Source organism: Anabrus simplex, chromosome 3 (genome assembly GCF_040414725.1).
Source record: "Anabrus simplex isolate iqAnaSimp1 chromosome 3, ASM4041472v1, whole genome shotgun sequence".
Classification (NCBI taxonomy): Eukaryota; Metazoa; Arthropoda; class Insecta; order Orthoptera; family Tettigoniidae; genus Anabrus; species Anabrus simplex.
Genome location: NC_090267.1, coordinates 295,037,389 through 295,056,470, shown reverse-complemented (window position 1 = coordinate 295,056,470; position 19,082 = coordinate 295,037,389). Strand labels below are relative to the sequence as shown.

General features: G+C 37.4%; 1 protein-coding gene across 1 annotated transcript in view; it reads right to left on the bottom strand.

Annotated features, from left to right (window-relative positions):
- Nucleotides 1-19,082, bottom strand: part of LOC136866781 (histone-lysine N-methyltransferase 2C-like) — an 811,555-nt gene that overhangs the window by 406,144 nt on the left and 386,329 nt on the right. The window contains 1 exon segment of the mRNA XM_067143888.2: nucleotides 7,211-7,346. Within this exon segment, the coding sequence (XP_066999989.2) occupies nucleotides 7,211-7,346 (136 nt within the window).

The following is a 19,082-nucleotide window of genomic DNA, read 5'->3' as shown; positions in this document are numbered from 1 at the left end:
TACTTTAATTATTTTGATGTATAAACGCGAGTATTACGTGCATCTTAAATTTGTATCAAATACAATTTAGTTATAAATACATTTTTTGAGTAATACAAATACTGGTATTAAATATTCATCGTATAATGGTCGCACCCTACAATTTTTTTTCGAAAATTTTGGTATAAAAAGTGCGACGATTATGCCGTGAAATACGGTATTAAAAGCAACTGAAACAGAAGATGTGACCACTGTTAGGAATGCAGAGTGGATAAAAAGGAGATAATGAATTATTTTGACAAACTTGCTGAATGGGAAGAACAACATGAAATCCATGAGTTCGATACACATGAGGTAAAATATAGCCCTATTACATGGAAAGAAAGAAACAGTGCTCTGAAACTGATGGAAAGAGGAAAGTCACCAGGACCAGATGGACTGTCGGCAGATTTTCTAAAAGCATCAGGAATTCATGGTGCACAGTGACCAAACACCATAAGCAATATGGAAAGAGAATAAACTGCCAGATGATTGTAAGAAATAGTTAATTACACCATTAAGAAAAGAAGTAGGATGAAGTGTACCAAGCACAGAGGGATTACGCCGCCTTAACACACTGCTGATGGGACCCAAGCCTACTCGTGCTTGGCTGGCAAAACATTGTTGGCAGGTCTCGAGTTGACTTGTGTTCATGAGACTTGTACATTTGGCAACATCTGTGCGATTTTCTGAAACTGGTGGTCAAGGTTGATAGAATCTCGGTGCTGAAAGTTTTGGTTATTCCATGCTACCATTTCTGTTTGTTCTTCTTCTGTTTTATGATTCGTTTATTTCATTTTCCCAACTCGTGTTCACATAGTATGAAGAAACATGTGGTATATAAGATGGCCCTTTCCAGGCTGATCAAGTGTAATAAATTTTATGCGGATAAGTATTTGAAGGGCCAAAGTGACGTTGAAAAATGCAAGTTCAATATTGAAAGCTTTTCTGAAGAAATTGTCAGTAGGCACGCTTAAGATACACACCCTTCAAAACAATGTGGAATTGTGATGGTCGTGAACGAGACTAAAAGTAATACAAGTGTAAATGGAAGCAGTTCTTTTATTTCATCTGAGAGGCTGGTAAATAATATTGCAACAATATTACAAGATTTCTCAGGAGATCCAGGCATAACGATAAGGCTTCATGAACCGGAAAAATACCAAGGAAGTTTTTTTTTTGGTAAGAGTTTGTGATGTGGGTTACTGTAGTCACATCCTACTTCGTGAACCATGAACAATGACTGAGTGTCCTGGCAAGTGGTCCTGAGAGTTGGGATACCAGTTGCTATGGAATGGGAGTGGGCATCTCGGGCATATTCTGAGTGATGGCCCTCCTTGTGCTCAGATAGCTAGGACTATAAAATCCACCAATGGTTCCTAACCCAGACAGATCCTCACTAGGACTATACGTAAGGGTAGCATCCAGCTACACATAATTTTCATAAAGCAAGCCTCGGACGTATGGGAGTAACACAGTCCGACTCCCATTTGACAGGTGAGGGACTCCTGGAAAAAACTTTGTGAACAAAATAGAATTTGATGGGGAGATATCAAAATTAATGGGGCTTTCCGAAGAAAGAAAGTAGAACCAGCTGAGTCAGCAAAGAGGATGTGTCTGGAGGTGTTACGAGTTACTGTTTCAATAAATAAACCATACAAGGACGATGTGCGAAAACTACTAGTGCTGGATGATGGAAAGTGTACACGAACTAACTCCAACAAGCAAGATTCAGAAACCACCTGTGGAACTCCTATGTCAATGGATACTGCACGCTTGGGACATGTTTTCTTTGAAGGTGATTGAAAAGAGCTTCAAGAAAACAGGAATCTCAAATTCGTTAGACGGGAGTGAAGATAACTTCTTATGAAGAGATGTGAGCAGAGATAGAAGTAGCAGCAATTCTTCCTGCAGTGCTGGTAGTGAACTCAAAGACAGTAGCCTATAAAAGGTAAGAAATTTCTTTTTGCCGGTAGGCTATGTCTTTTTCATGAATTGTACTTTTATTAGTTCATATTTCTTTCACTTCAGATTGTGTTGTCAGCTTGTAATGGAAAGAATATTTTCCAGTGTCAGTACTGCAAAACCCATGTGTGCAACCCAACTGATGTACCCTATTTGACATTTTAGGAAAAAAAGAAAAGAAAAAGAAGCCTGCCATAATATTGCGTCAAATGACGATAACCGCAAATTAGTTGAACCAATTATGTGTATATTATATTTGATGTATCTTTTAAATGTAAATCAATTGTTAATTTTTTAATATCCTAATTTCATGAATAATTTATGCATCCCAAGTTTTTGCCTGTATTCTTTATAAAAAATGTACATTAATTATGCAAGAAAATATGGTAATTTGGAAAATCCAATATTGTTATATGAAGATTGTCAGAGCAGTGAGCTAGTGGGAAATGGAACTTGGAAGGTTTTGAACAAAGATAAGAGTATAAAAAGGCAGCCCACCCACTGTCCCCACTACTCTCTGCCACACTCATGGATATCATTATCACAGAAATTAAAAAATAACTGGATGTTGGTGATCTGAAAGTAATTGGGTTTGCTGATGATGTTACTATCTGGGGAGAGACAGAGCAGGAGGTATAGACGAAGTGAGACTGTTGGGAGCAGCAAATTTAAAGAGTAATCAACTGTGAGCACGCAAAAGAACAGTGGCAATGAAAATGAGTAGAACATCCACTCAGTAACCTTACGCTTAAGGGAGAGAGAACTGAATGTGCAGAAAAATACAGTAGAACCTCGATAATTCGAAATCGGTTAATTCAAAATCCCACGTAATTCGAAGAAGCTCTCATTCCCGGAAACATGAGATACAGTTTTGCATATTATTTAAATTGTTTAATTCGAAATACGGATAATTCGTAATTCGAAGTACATTGTCGGCCCCATTACCGAAATTCAGTCTTTTAATTCGAAACTGCCTTTACATTTTAAAACAATAGTATGTTACAGAGTAATTTCAACTCGAAATTTATCCGCGTCATAATAGAACGCGTGTTCCGCAACGTGGAGGGGTAGCTTTCCGCACTTACACTCACTTCGGTGGGTCTACAGTGCGCTTCATGATTGCCAAGTTGAATGAAATCGGAATTCTTTTGTATTCAACCTTTTAAGGAACGCCGTAATATCACGCAACAGGCAGTGTGCGGGAAAACAGAATGCGCGAACACTGGCGATGCCGACAGTTGACGAAAAATAATAATAAATATAATAAATTCGTAGGCACCGAACAATACCGGTACTGTCATTGCCGATGAAACTGCATTGCTTTATTTTAATGCGAGCCCAAACGGTCTTATGGTTTTAAAGGAGAAAGTGCCAGCCGGAGAATCGTACAAGGGTCGGGGATGATGGTCATTGTAGTGCGTTGCGATTGCAATGCACATGGAAGCGAGAAACTTTATCCCCTCGTCATAGAAAAGTTCGATAAGCTACAACGTTTTAAGGGCGTCGGGCACTTTCCATCCCAGTACAAAGCATCTAAAAATGCAAACAGTACAGATATCCAAAAAATTATGCATTTGCACAGGGGAACCAGCATAATTTATCCTCGTCTTTGAAATGTGTGATTTTTTTCTTTCGTTGCGTGAGGTTATGTTCGTCAGTGATTTATCCAAGTGCATTATTTGAACATTGTAAATGCACCTTGTTGGATACATTTCGGAAATAGCTTTTCCATGGCATTGGAAAGGTTTAAACTGTGAATCGAGGTGATTGCATGTATTAATGGGTCTTAGAATACTTTGTGACGCGGCAAGTGTTTACATTTCTGAAGTACGAGAGAAGTGCCATGGCGGGAAATCGTACAAGGTTAGAGTCATAGGAAAGTTAGATTTTAAGGCCATTGGGTCCTTTCTGTGTAAATACAAGGCATCTAAAATGCATACAGTATAGTACTCCAATGAATAAAGCACTTGTACATGGGAGCTAGCATAGATTTCTCCTCGTCTTTGAATCGTGCTTTTTTTTTTTTTTTTCGTTCTTCCGTTGCGTGAGGTTATATTTGCCAATGAGATATGCAAGTGCATTATTTGAATACTGTAAATGCACATTTTTGGATAAATTTAGGAAATATTTCTTTTTTCATGGCATTTGAAAGTTTTAAACTGTGAATCAAGGTTAAGTGCATGCAGTAACGGGCCTTAGAATATTTCGTAACGCGGCAAGGGTTGGTACTTCTGAATTGCGAACTGGCGGTTAATTCGAAATCACGTAATTCGAAGTCCGATTTTTGAGTCCCAACGACTTCGAATTAACGAGGTTTTACTGTACTGTCTTGGCAGTATTATCTCAAGAAATGGGAGTGCTAAATTAGGAGTACAAAATAGTGTGTATAGAGGATGAAACTACTTTTACCAAGTGTGTAATCTAGCCTGGAAACAAGCCGTTTTCTTAAGAACAGACAATGTTCCAATTACTGTATATGCTCGCATATAGCTCACACTTTCTTGACAAAAAATAAGTGTGAACATTTTTGCTGCGCTATATATGCGGGGATTTATATGCAAAAGATTGTATTCCTTAAAAAAACCCCCGTCAAATTTGGAAGAGGCTATTGAAACAAGACAACTGGCATACTCATCCTATTCATTGTCACTGCTTTCAGTCTCTGAGCTATTCTCACGAGCATCATCCTGACTTTGGTCCTTCTTCAAGAAACTCTTCATAATAAAGTCTGTCAACACCACACCCAATCACAAACAAGTTCAACTGATGGCCTCTTTAATTTGCCTGCTGTTGTCAGCTCATGCTCCCCTCCTGCCATCCATTCGGTGTATAAATTACGTATGTTGTCTTTGAAGGGCTTGTTGACGGAAACATATAAAGGCTGTAGAAAATGTGCGAGACCACCAGGAATTATGAGATCACTTTTCATTTCCTGAAGACGTTTCTTCGTGTCTTCCACCAAGTCGAAGAAGTGCCCCTGGCCGTGCTCCCCACACCGTATGGACCCAGTCCTGGACAAGAGCTGTATCCATCCATCTATTCTCTTGAACCCATACATGAATGCCTTTGGGAAACTTCACTTTAGGCACTGTTTTTCTTTTGAAGATAATGTATGGTGGCAATTTTCTTCCGTCTGCGGTTATTGCCAGTATGACAGAGCAATGCTGTTTTTCACACCCAGTTATACGTACAAGCACGCTAGATTCGCCTTTCTCATTGATGGTGGTGTTGCATGGCATGTCGAAGTTTATCGGGATTTGATCTTCATTGCCAATTTGAGACAAGAGGTAACTGTTTTTCTTCCTCATTGCTATCACATGGCAATGAAAAACTATGATTTTTGTCGCTGAAATCACTTGGCATTCTCTGGCAGAGATGTTCACCATCGCAAACACAATCCCTTTCGTGTCACGAATCTACGGATTCAACCGTGGCTCACTTTCAGATCCGAACAGCTGATTCCTCCTTGAATCACTAATTCCCGCGCTTCGAAATGTATTATCTCGTGCGAGATAATAAAGCCACAATTTCGCAACTCTGTAACATAATGAAGCAACTCGTCTTCTAGTTCAGGAAACTTACCCGTTTTCAGCCCTCTGAATGCCTTATGTGTTCAGTTGGTGGTTGCTAGAGCAGCTTTCTGTTTATGCCACTAGCGAGCATTAAACTCAGTCTCACTGAATTCTCGACCGGCAGCTCTGTTACTATGTTCTTCAGCATATTTTATCACTTTGAATTTAAACCTAGCCATATAACTCCCACGTTTCTCCGTAACTTAAAGATCGACCTACACAAGAAAACTTAAATGAGAACAAGACTGAAATGTAAGGCAGAATACTGTTACTTATTGACAACACAACAGATGGACGATACCTATTAAAGTGATCACTTGACTGCCTGGACTGGGAAACACTCCCAGTTCACATGATCAGCTCTGCCGGACCGGTAGCGATAAAACATACGGAAAAAAACAGAAGAGTGAGAGCGATGGCTGAATGTTACTGACTGGCTAGGAATAAGGCCTTGGGGCGGGGTTTGAGAGTTAGGTATTTTTGTTACAAAAGTTAGCCTCAACCGTTCTGCAGGTAGAAAGAAATTCAGCTTTTTATTGTATTGTCATGTACACAGTACTGTAACAGCAACTGGTACAGTCCCGATATTTAATGTAGGCACGTCAACGGAATACCGAAACTTTATTCCGTGTATGTACCTATCTTTATGACTTCAGAAATTAAGGCGAGTTATGTACGGGGGATTTTTTCCTGCAATTTCAAATGTTAAAAATGGGATGCGAGATATATGGGGTATTGAGTTATATGTGAGCAAACACGGTATATCTTCTGTCAATCATGGCATACACCTTGGAGAGTTGTGTATTAAATACACAAGACATTAGGAAATTACAAGAGTGTGAAATGAAATTCCTTAGACCAGTTACGTAGAAGACAAGGAGGGACAGAATGAGGAATGATTACATACGATGATACATGCAGGTTAACTTGACAATGGAGAAAAGACGGAGAATTGTATGGATGAAATTGTATGGCTATGTAAAGCAGGAGACATGGATTCCCTGAGAGTACTTGGAGATGATGGAGCTTTGGAAAAGACCAGTTGGACATCTCAGAGACAGAAGAAACGAATTAAAGAAGAGATCCATATATTTTTAGTGGGCGGGGGGATGAGGAATATACTGAAAGATATAATGAGAGAAGAAATTTATAAGGATAGAAACAGAGGGAGGCATAGCATTGACAAAAATCCTATCAGGCCTACTGGAAAAATCCACAGGTTACAATGAAAAACTTCACAATAGAGATATCTTCAAAGTATTCATTACTGTGTAACATTTAATGAGAAAAGTTTCCTGTAATAGTAAACTCAAAGCCTTCAAACTTTCATATCTGAAACTCACAAGGTATATGATCGGTCAAGGACCACGCTTTGCAGTGCTGTAAAAGAGTACTTTGGCCATATCATTTGAAATTATAAATATCAGACTCCTTGAGCATATTATACAAGGTAAAATTGAAGGAAGAAAGAACAGGGGAAGAAGAACATATTGGCTATGGAAGCTATAAGAATAGTATGGACTCAGTACCCCTACCCTTTTCTGATTTGCTGAAAGCAAGAATTATATTGCTCTGATAGCAGTCGGCATCTGAGCAGCAGCAGCAGCAGTAGTAGTAGTAAGGGACAGATACCACCACAGTATTCAGATATTTACCTTGTGCACGTTGTTCATGGATTACAGCCTGGTGCTGTTGTGCTTGTTGGTGGCGTAAAGCTTGTAGCTGCTTCCACTGACGTTCTTGCTCGGCCTCACGACATGATTTCTGCTGTTGCAAAATTTTTTCTTGGTCCTACAAAGACAGTAATTTTTTAGCAAATTTTCATCTATTCTTCAAAAATCATCTACAAGTAAAAATATATGAATTTTAAAATAAATATTCTTTTAGTAATAAGTACATGAATGCTCCAATGTCAACTTTACCATAACCACAAAACACAACCCATATTACAAATTATGTTGTTGTTGTTGTTGTTGAAAATTATCAAGAAACCAAAACACTGAGCACAATGTCTTCAAAAATTAGTGACTGAACAGTATGCATAATAAAATGAGCTTTCTCACCATACTTACAGCACAATGTGCTCATAAATATCACACTGAAGTTGTTCAACTCATCATCCATATGCATATGCGAAGTCAGAACACAGAATATAGGGTGTGTAATGTATGCACTAAAAAGTGGTGAATAAATATACTTCTCCAATTCTAAACATTTGTAACCTAATTCTCTACAAATAAGGTATGAAAATTAAATTAGTTTACATAAGGTTTCTTCTAAAATTTTCAAATTCAATAGAATAGGTATGCCTCTTGCCTAAGGATTACTATCAACATCATTAACAATATATCGTATAGCACCAGGTACCATATGCAATAATTTTGATATGATACCATTCAGGCTATCTCCCTGTCAATTTAGATATTCCGTTTTACCCCACAAGATGACAGAGAAACCTAACTCTGCCTGGCTACCTATGCCTGAGATTTTAATTGATATTCTCCACTAAACACACAATGTATAGCTAGAGATTTTTCACAAGTGCTGGAAGGTCATTTTTACGGCTACCAAAAATGTAACTACCTCTGCTGATTCATCAGTCTGTAGTAGACACAAAGCACTCTTGATTACTCACTTTTCAAGAAACTTTAGCGCCAGAGGTTAAACGTGAAGTTAAAGAGAATTTTCTTACTTGCTTTAAGTCGCACCGCCACAGATAGGTCTTATGGCGACGAAGGGGATAGGAAAGGCCTAGGAGTGGGAAGGAAGCAGCCATGGCCTTAATTACGTTACAGCCCTAGCATTTGTCTGATGTGAAAATGGGCTGCTGACAGTGGGGTTTGAATCCATTATCTCCCGGATGCAAGCCCCTAACTGCATGGCAGATTTGCCCAGTGTTAAAGAATTTAGGGAATGGAATGTTTGCTACAAGATCTTTTATTACGGACTCTCGAGTTTAGGCTTTAATTACAAATAAATCAATAGCCCTATTGCAAAACGAGTTATACCAATATTTTGCTTGTTTAATTTTGCATTAGGGTGTATAAGCCAAAGCCAAATTGTTTTTGAAGTTCATTATTTTTAAATTTAATTGTCCATAATTTTCTCTTCTTCTTCTTTCTCTCTCTCTCTCTCTCTCTCTAGGAACTGGTAACTTATAATATAAAATACCAGTATAACAACATTTTGGGGACCTCAGAAATTAATTTGTTATAGTGAAATTCTGTTATACTTAAATAAGTCAATTCTTAGAAACTCACCCACTGCTAAACCTGTTGAAGAATCTACGTTATTTCAACATGAATTTACACATAAAAACCTTAATACTATATTGATTAAATGAGAGGAAAATTAGGATACATATATTTACATGAACTAATGATATAAAGTACAGGTACTTGCAAGAATTTTAAGCAACTCAAATTTTACCCTGTACCAGACCGGTTCATTATCGCCTCGATTTTATTTTTTGAAAAAGTCTGTGATTTACTTCTGAACACTCCCAGGCACTAACGAACATTCAAGGTAGTCAGCAACCACTGCACTTGAACACAGATTCTGGCACATCACTTCGTGACAGAAGAAAATCCTGAAGACTACGTGCCATGTTTGTTACCTGCACAAGAGCCAAACTCTGTTAAACACTTTGAGGCACATCTTTCTCTTCCACCTCGTCATCACACGGATTCGTATCACTTATAATATCTGCCACAATCTCTTCTTCAGTGAAGAAGATTTACACTTGTTGGCTCATCCAACTTTTCACAAAAATGTTTCCAGTTCTCCTCTGTTTCTGCATCCAACTCTTCACTTTCTGCGGTGTTGTCTTCTCCATAACCCACTCCAGTTTTACTAAAGCAGTTCCTGATTACCTCTTCTTTCTGTGATCTCCATGCGAAACTGAACATCTGCAATGTCTCTCTCTAAGGCAATGTTACATAGCATATGTCGGACCACACAAGCTCGGTAATGCCGCTTCACCACATGAATTATCCTCTGATCCAGTGGCTGCAGAACTGAGGTAGTATTTGGAGACAAAAATAAAACTTTCACGTGCTCCAAATAGCGAGTTACACAATTGTGAGAGGAGCAATTGTCTAAGATGAGAAGAATTTTCCTTTTTTCGGCCTTCATCCAACGTTCCAGGCACAACAACCACTCTTCGAAGATCACTGATGTCATCCATACCTTGTTCTTGTGTCTATAATCACAGGGCAGATGTTGTACTCTTTTGAAGCATCTTGGCTTCCCAAACTTCCCAATTATGAGAGGCTTGAGCTTTTTTGTCCCTGTGGAGTTGGTGCACAAATGAGCCGTTATTCATTCTTTTGAGCTTTTGTCCCCAAAACACTTATTTCCCTTGAATTCAAGGGTTTTGTTCAGCATGAATTTGTAGAATAATGCAGTCTCACCTGCATTATAAATATCTGCCAGCAAAAATTCCCTCGAGGCAACTGACAGTGGCTCCATCCACCATGGAGATGCAACTTCCTTTGGGAAACTTCTTGCTTCACCATTTACAACCTTGTGAGGAATGCCATATCTTTCCCGGAACCTATGAAGCCAACCAGTACTCCCCATAAATTCCAGAAATCCAAGCGAACATGCGAAGGATCGTGCACGCACTCATAACAGTGGGCCACTGACAGGAATGCTTCTGGTCTGCATTTCGACAAACCACGTATATACAATAATAAAGTTTTATTATGAATCCACCTGTTCAATACATTATAATGTTGTCACATTTAAAATAACTTCACCACATGAATTATCCTCTGATCCAGTGGCTGCAGAACTGAGGTAGTATTTGGAGACAAAAATAAAACTTTCACGTGCTCCAAATAGCGAGTTACACAATTGAGAGAGGAGCAATTGTCTAAGATGAGAAGAATTTTCCTTTTTTCGGCCTTCATCCAACGTTCCAGGCACAACAACCACTCTTCAAAGATCACTGATGTCATCCATACCTTGTTCTTGTGTCTATAATCACAGGGCAGATGTTGTACTCTCTTGAAGCATCATCAGCCAAATCTGAATCTCGAATAATTGTTATTTACGTAAATAATGCCTTAAGAACTATTAGAACATTTTTGACAAACTTAAAACTTATTCTATTAGAATATCATAAAATATAAAATCTTTGTATACATGGCTTAATTACATGTGCTTAATAGGAAGATACATTAAAATTATGGAAGAGAGAGTACTAAAATATAAAATAAAATAAATATATATATATCATGTCCAAAATCTTAGAAAGACGTGATCAATCTTAGGAGCTAAATTTGAGGATTTTCTTGGCAATGAGATCTGGTAAAAAAGTTATTTATCCCTTGTGGATAAGAGTCTATAAAGATTCAAATTTATCGTCAATTTGATGATTGAACTTGTAACAGGATAAATGTTGGTCTTCAAGAAATTTAAATGCTTGTTGTCATATGACCTCGGCGAATGCTGTTGAAAAGATATGTTCTTATAGATGTCAATGACCGTTCGTTGAACTAATGGATTTGATAAGGATGATTGAAAGGGACGTAAATCAACGTTTGTATTGAAAGCAGCGTTGTTCATAATCATTAACTTAAAATTGTCATCACAATATTGACGAGATCCCGTTGAAAATTCACTGGCAATACCTGTTTTATGTGTGTCTTTAATATAACGATCCATCACAAAAATATTTGTGTTGTCTATAAAATTGTTTCTTTTATTAAGGTGCCACTAGATGCACATCTCACCGGCTTTGGCCTGCTTCAGCGGCTAGTGATTTTTAATAAAGACACAGAGGTTGGCGTTCAATAAGTTTTGTGTGCCGTGTTGTGGTGTTAGGGGCATTCAACCCTAGCGTTTTACCCACATATACCTCACAATTTCATTTTTGACTTTTTAAAGCGTCCTTCTTGCGGGTCATTGAATGCATTGTTTTGTACAGTAAGCGTTTTTTAAGCTAGACCTACTTTGTCTTCATGCCAACCCTGAACTTTGGCTTTAGTTATGCCATATTTTCTTGCGGCTGCACAATTACCGTATTTACTCGCGTATTAGACCCCTTTTTTCCCCACTTTTACAGCCAAAAATAATGAAGGGGGGTCCAATATGCGATAATGTCAAAATTTTGTGCAGCGAACACATGACTTCTAGGTTATAAAGAGCTATAAATTGTACGTGTAAACATTCTGTACTATTATTTAACAACCTTAAAATGTATTTAAGTTATACCGTACTGGCTATTTTCATCGGAAGGCAGTATTTCTAAACATAAAAAGACAAAAAATGGTGAACACGACCTTTAGGCCTACGGTACATATAAAAGTCCGTTTTAGTTAGGCCTACTCATATCACATCATTCGTTAAATCTCATTAATTCCTCTGGTGAGGTTGACGTCAGGAAAGGCATACGGCCGTAAAAACTCGCTACGAAGATTCGTCTCACTTCATACTAGATCCCATAGAAGAAAGGGATAAGGGTATCGTGTTATCATATAATTAAATATTGATGCAAAAGAACTTGATGGCCAGTCATTTGTCTCTGTCAGTTCAGCAGAAGGCCTACCACACAGTAAACTTGATCACTGCTTTCATTTGAATTATCGCCTTGCGCCGCCAACTTCCCTGCCTTGCTACCGGCGTGTCGGCATTCTAAGTGACGTCATCTTCACTGCTATCTCTCGTCAGTCGCGTCAGCCATGCTTCATTGTTCATTCTCTTTGAGCCATGCACTGCAATCAAGAGCACACGAGGTCCCGTCTTTTTGAACCTTTCAAAAATAATTTCGTTCCCGACTATAGAGTCTAAACAGTGTAAATCTATTCCCAGATGGTCTCTGATATTCGCAGTTGGTGTATATGCAGCAGAAGCCACTCCTTCCGAATAAAGTCGTGCTGTAGAAGGCATGCCAAACCATCAGCTGATAACTAGCGTATGTTACGAGTTGTACTTCCGAATGTAATGCATAGTAACTGGAAACATTCTTTTGATAACTGCGGCTGTTGAAACACAGACCCTTATTTTTAAGTATATTTCATGCTTGTTCTCTACATTTATCACATCAGTATTTGCGTAAACAGCTGTCCATGAGATAAGACAGACCACATTGTTTAGGTTAGGTATCGTATAGTATCGCCCTGATAGTGCCATAAGTTCGATGAAAAAAAAAAAAAAAACAGGAAAATATGCCGTATTTATGGATATCTACAGGTGTGGCGGTAATGCGTTTTATTATCATAATGTTTAATTTTGTACGTTCGTTGTCTCTTTTTTTATTAACGTATACCCGGGCATGTTTTGTTTGGCGTCTCCGAAAATCGTTTAAAGTACGTGGGGACATAAAATTATTATTATTTGTTAGGTACGTTGGCGAGTAAAACAATCGTTTTAGTTGAATAGCTTTTATCACGTTTTAAACTTACTTCTCTCCAAATATTTACCTATATTGGCCCGAGTTACGAGATGTTAAACGACCACTTTGTTAATGATCTCGCCTGCTGTATAAATAGCAACAACCGCGAATATTTCTCAACTAAAGTAAACTCGTTTCCTCATCCCGAGGTGGTACAGCTCTTTTTAGACACACCCCCAGTGGAGGGGAGTTACATGTACCGCTTTTACCGCATATCAACCTTCCTGCCATTCGTGAATCTGGCAGTACGGTACCGGGAATCGAAGTCAGACCCCGGAAAACAGCAACTTCTTGTGCTAACTATTACGCTGGCGGACATTATTAACTACAAAACACAGACATATAGCAAGACTGATGCATGCTCGCAATGTGCGGGTCGGACACGAAGCTAGGCCTATTCACCTATCTGAGCGACGTCATCAGAGCTGCAGTAGACCTACGCTAAAGAGGTGGACATTTCTTAACTACGAAACACAGATGTAACGCATGGATTTGACGCGTTTTTCATTGCGTAGGTCGTACGGACGAAACTATTCACAAATTTGTGCAATGTCATCAGTGCTGCAATAAGACTTGTACCCGCTTCGAAGCGGAATCGTCATCGTTCTCTGACGAGTTACGTTGGGGGTCTTATAGGCGAGATTTATTTTTTTCATTTTCTTCGTCTCGAAAAGCCAGGGGGGGTCTAATACGCGAGGGGGTCTAATACACGAGTAAATACGGTATTCTTCATTTCCGCATGTTTAATAACCATTAAATTTCATTAACTTAAATTTGGCATCATAATACCAGCGAGAACCTGAAACTATGCCTGCAATATCTGTTCTACGTGTTTTTACAATACAACGATCCATCACGAAAATATTTCTAATGTCATAACTGTTACTTTTATTAAGCGTCAGGTACAGTAGATGCGTCATAACTCTGGCACTGAATAACCCTGGCCTTTCTAAGAATTCTAAGGGTGTCTCCGAAAACCGTAAAAGTAGATAGTGGGACGTAAAGCAAATAACATTATTATTAATATTTCTCTTGCAGTACCATGATCCCAACTTCCTTGTCTTCTTCCCAATCTTCTCCAACCCCAGTTACCATATCCCTTTTATTCAACAAACATCTACTACTTCTCTTATTTTCCTCGACCAATATTTCCACCTTCCCGAAAGTACAAAACTACACACATCAAATCCATCAACCATTATTAATGTTAATAAAATGGTATTTTTCAATCCAATAGACAACGCCTTTCAGCTTCATTATCTGGAATAGATAGGTTTCCTCAACCTCAACAACCTGTAACTTCTTAATAATTAATAGAATCATCACCACCACAGAATAATCAACTGGCTGACTGCCAAGTTAATGAATTTTCTAGTTCCACAAAACCCTCAAATCCAAATCCAGTAATCTACACCAAGTGCTCCATTTTACTTAGGTGCCCACCTAACAATGTCACTGCATTGTCCTGCATAGGAGGCTCGTAGTGGTGTGTGGAGTTCAACTGATAAGCCCATTGCTACATTGGAGTGAGGCACTGGTAAATTCATGACTGAAAGGGCCTAAAGAGCAATACAGAAAGAGAAAACATTTCACAAATCCAAACTCTTGGATATAATCTTTGACACTGAAGGAGAGAGAGTAATCTGATGCTCAGGTTGTGTGCTTTCCTGGATCTGAACAATAGCTAGGGCTCATCCCCTGGATCCTGTAAGGCAAGGGGATGAGAGAATGGGGATGAATGATGGATTCTTACAATGAAACAGTCCTCAAGCACGATATGATAGACTCAGGTCTGAATGGGGTTTTGATCATTGATAGCAGCTGTGCTAGTATACAGTATCCGCATTGCTGTTTGGAGAGAGTGTAAATAGTGAAGTCAGTACAGAAGACTGGGCAGAGTCTCCACTGAAATGAACATATAACTAGTGGACCAATGCTGCTCCACAGCATTTGTTATAAATAGGTAAGATAATTTGTCTTGATATACATGTCGTAGATATATGGTTTTGATTGCCTTTTTCAATAGTTTTATGAACATTAAATACTGGTACATATAATAATGGATTCGTTTGTAATGAAATGTAATGAGCTTCGACCATTCGGGTGTATTTTCACACGATCTTGCCCGAGAGAGTGTAACATACAATTGGTCATGACAGAATACTGGACCGGATAAGCAGACACCTACTTTTTCAAGAGTTTGTTCCTGTGCTTAATTAATGGTCATACCGAGTGCTAATTGAACTTCCTGTCTGTGTGTATATCAACTATTTTCTCTTAACACATTGTAACATATTAGGAACGTTCTACCATCTATTAAGTATATTTAGAAACTGGAGAAGGTCAGAGAATCAAAGAGTATCTAACAGAGAATAGTATTCTTCCATGATCAGAGAATGTGTATACTCTCTGGCTTGACAGGGAGTAATCAAACATGATTGCATGCAGTCATATTACTAAGGATGAAAATCATATAACAGAATATTGATTAAAGTTTGAATCGCTTAACAAACCGTTAAGTGCACAATGTATTGCAGGCTAGCGTAAGTCTTCACCTGCAATTATTGGAGTGGTCATTTAGTGATTTGATTTTACAATTACTCAAAGTTGATTGAACTTACGGACTTGTCAATGTCTATGATTCTTCAGCAGGTAATTCCGGAGAAAATAAAAAAATAATTTAGAAAACGGTTCAAGTAGAACAGCTGGACAAAGCTGTTTTTAGTAAACTGTTTTAATATATACACAGATGTTAGTTCAGATCCATTCGTGATGATGTTCTTTTATAAAGTAAGACTTGGTGATGTTGCTACTGAATACTCTGCTGGATTAATGCAGACTAGGTAAAGAACTATTAGGGAATCTGACACCTGAGTGACAGCTCTAAATGCAGATCAATTGATTGAATGACTGATTGATTGATTGATTGTTTGATTGATTGAGGAAATTCTTCTACGTGGGAAGAAGATTGCTGGATATGGAGGTTACAGGAGAAAGAACCAGAAGAAAAGCTAAACAGAAGTGGATGGACTTAGGAGGACATGAAGGAAAAGAAGCTGACAGAGACAAAAGTAAATGACTGGACCCAGTGGAGACAAGCTGCCAGGGATATAAACACCATATGAAAATGGCAAAAAGATCTATGGAGAAAGAAGAAGCAATTAATAAAAGTATCTGAAATTATTATTCCACGATTGCTAGCTCATCACAGATAACTTTATGGACTTAATAAAACATTTCAGAAACATGATTACACAATTTTGAATAAAATTCTAGTGGAGGGCTCTGGGGAAAGTGAAATTATTGTGGCTTTATTCACTGCACTAAAAAGTACCACAATTTTTAAGACATCCTCACATGAATGTTGTATCCATTTTCACAAGACCATGTCAGATTATTGGATTCAGTCTCCATCCTGCAAGTCCTTTCCCAACTAACATTCTCAAACAAGGGATAACAATGAGCAACAAATACTGGTTAACCCGAAAGAAAGTTCATAGTCTGGCCATCGTATTGCAACACTGTACAGGGAATCCAATATAGATTTGCTACATATATATATTTTTTAAAGTGTGTGGTATTGGATGTTCCTTGATATCTTATCAAACTTAGGCAAACATATCTATATGCCCAACTGTTTTTCAAAAATGTATACCTGCAAGGAACTTGCACAATATCATGCACACATTAATTTTTGAGTGACTATACAATGGTAAGATACTTGTGAGTCCTGGGCAACAAGAGCAGTTTGTGTAAGTTGGTTGACAGTTTGTAGTGGATAGAAAAATATCCCAATCTCAACAACTTACCAACATGAACAAAGTATCACCAGAAATAATATAAAATTACAAATGAATCTTTATGATGGTGCTCTGTCCGAATCGGGACTTTTCTATTCATTAAAGGTCTGTACACTGATTTAAGGGGAAAAAAATTCCGTCTAATGATGTCTAGTGAAAGCTACAATAAAGACATCACCAGCCTGATGATCATGTCAGATTACTATGGTCACACTCCAAACTTTCTGACTGAACTGGTATTCACTTTGTGATTTTTCAAAGCTGTTAACATTTTATATGCAAGCTACATTGATTTATAACAAGAAAATTCAGTGTGATAACCAAACATCAAAAACAGGAATAATTTGCTAATACATGGATTAGCATTTGACTTTAAGGTTAGGGAACATATTAAAATTTAATTTTCTTTGGACTGTTTCCTTTAGATTCGAGAAATGTGTACTGATGAGAAATATTAAGTACTAAAAGCTGTACATATTACGACATTTTTACATTGTATTACTTCAAATTTCTTTATTCAATAAGAACAACAACAACAACAACAACAACAGAAATACAGAGCTAAAGCAAATTACTATCTTTGATGTCTACTGCTAGGTTAAAATTCAACTTCATTACCTAATTAATTTCTAAGAATATTTAGTCTACTCTGAAATAGGTTTCAATTAATCTTGTTGGAACTAAAGCTCTGAACTATAAAAACTTGCATACTGTCCATCAAATATATTAGTTGGTCATGTAGAAGTAATGATACGATTTCTGTGCAATAATTTTATGCTATTAGGCTGCATTTTCAATATGATTAATTGGCAACATTTTTCCATGTACTACAATAAGCTCTTTCAAGGCTAATTAACAGATAGTACTGCTCTAGTGTTTATACCATAACAGTAGGTCAAGTTGTTAGTTGTACAGGGACTTGCTCTCAATACAAGGAATCCGTACAGTTCAATGCTTCTCCATCTTTGAACTAGTTTATACATTTGAAGTACTAAAATATCTCTGTCCATCCTTCAGAATATTATTGTGATATGATATTTTAATACTCCAATGATTAACATCAAATGACTAACCCCCTACACGCTTTTGAAATTGGAGGAAAAAATGATAATTCAGAGAAACAAAAGAAAAATGCATAAATAATTACGAAATATTGGCCAATTGATTGCTAGATTGGTTGATAATTTCATCCATTGTAAACAAAATACAGGTACACTTTGCCTGCTAGTAGTTTAGCCTGGAAGAAGTATACTGTATGGTATGGATAATCACTGCAGTTCAAGGATGCAGCTTAATAGACTGAAATATTGCTATAAAAAGTAACATTAATTCATGCCACCAAGTCTATGTAAAAAATAATACAATTTGGTCACAAAAATAGAAATATTACCCCAGTAAATATAAATCATATCAAATTATAAAGAACATATAACCATGAACACAAGGCACACTAAAGTAATCTCAAATAACGATAATATACATAACCCACACCAACACTGAACATCAGTTGCCCATCACAAAGCAGCACCAGTACTTGCACTAGTAGCACTAAATAACACAAAGAAATAAGTAAGCACACCAAGAAGACAGAGGAAATTAACTACAGAAAGCTGTTAACACAACCAACAACAAATGCAAGAGAACATGATCTGAGATAAATGAGGAGGCAAACAATTAGTAATTGAAAACCGTGCTATAAGAGCATTCAGACTTTTAAAAAAAAGGACAGAGAGAAAAAAACAAAGCAAAATCCTAAGTAAACCCATCACCTATGAAGTTGAATCACTAAAACCTAAACAGCGGGCAACAACGAGGCATGTTAGTGAGGAATGGAACAGGCAGGACAGATTGTGCAGGAAGGGTACAGGGACTATAATAATACCTCATTTTTAAGGATGAAAAATATTTTAACACCGACTACTTCAAATGCATATTAATTCACACAAATTTCTTTTCAATTTTTTTGTCAACATTAATAAATTGATCTATATATGATATCCACATGGTTTTCAACTTCAGTAATTTGGGTAAAATCCAAGAATTAGAAAATATTATATGAAACATCAGGCATAACATTTTGATTGTAAAAAGGAGGACACTGACTTAATGCATGCACCACTATTCTGAACAAAACTGCACTTGAAAATACTGACAATAGCAACGGACTACATTAAATTGAAAAATTAAACATGAACCATGTAGTTAATAAAATATATATAATGAATACTACCATCGTTTTTAAAAAATTCCACAAGACATGTTTGAAATTTAAAGAAAAAAATACATAACTAATAAAAGAAAAACTGAACACCAAAAGGAAAACTGTAA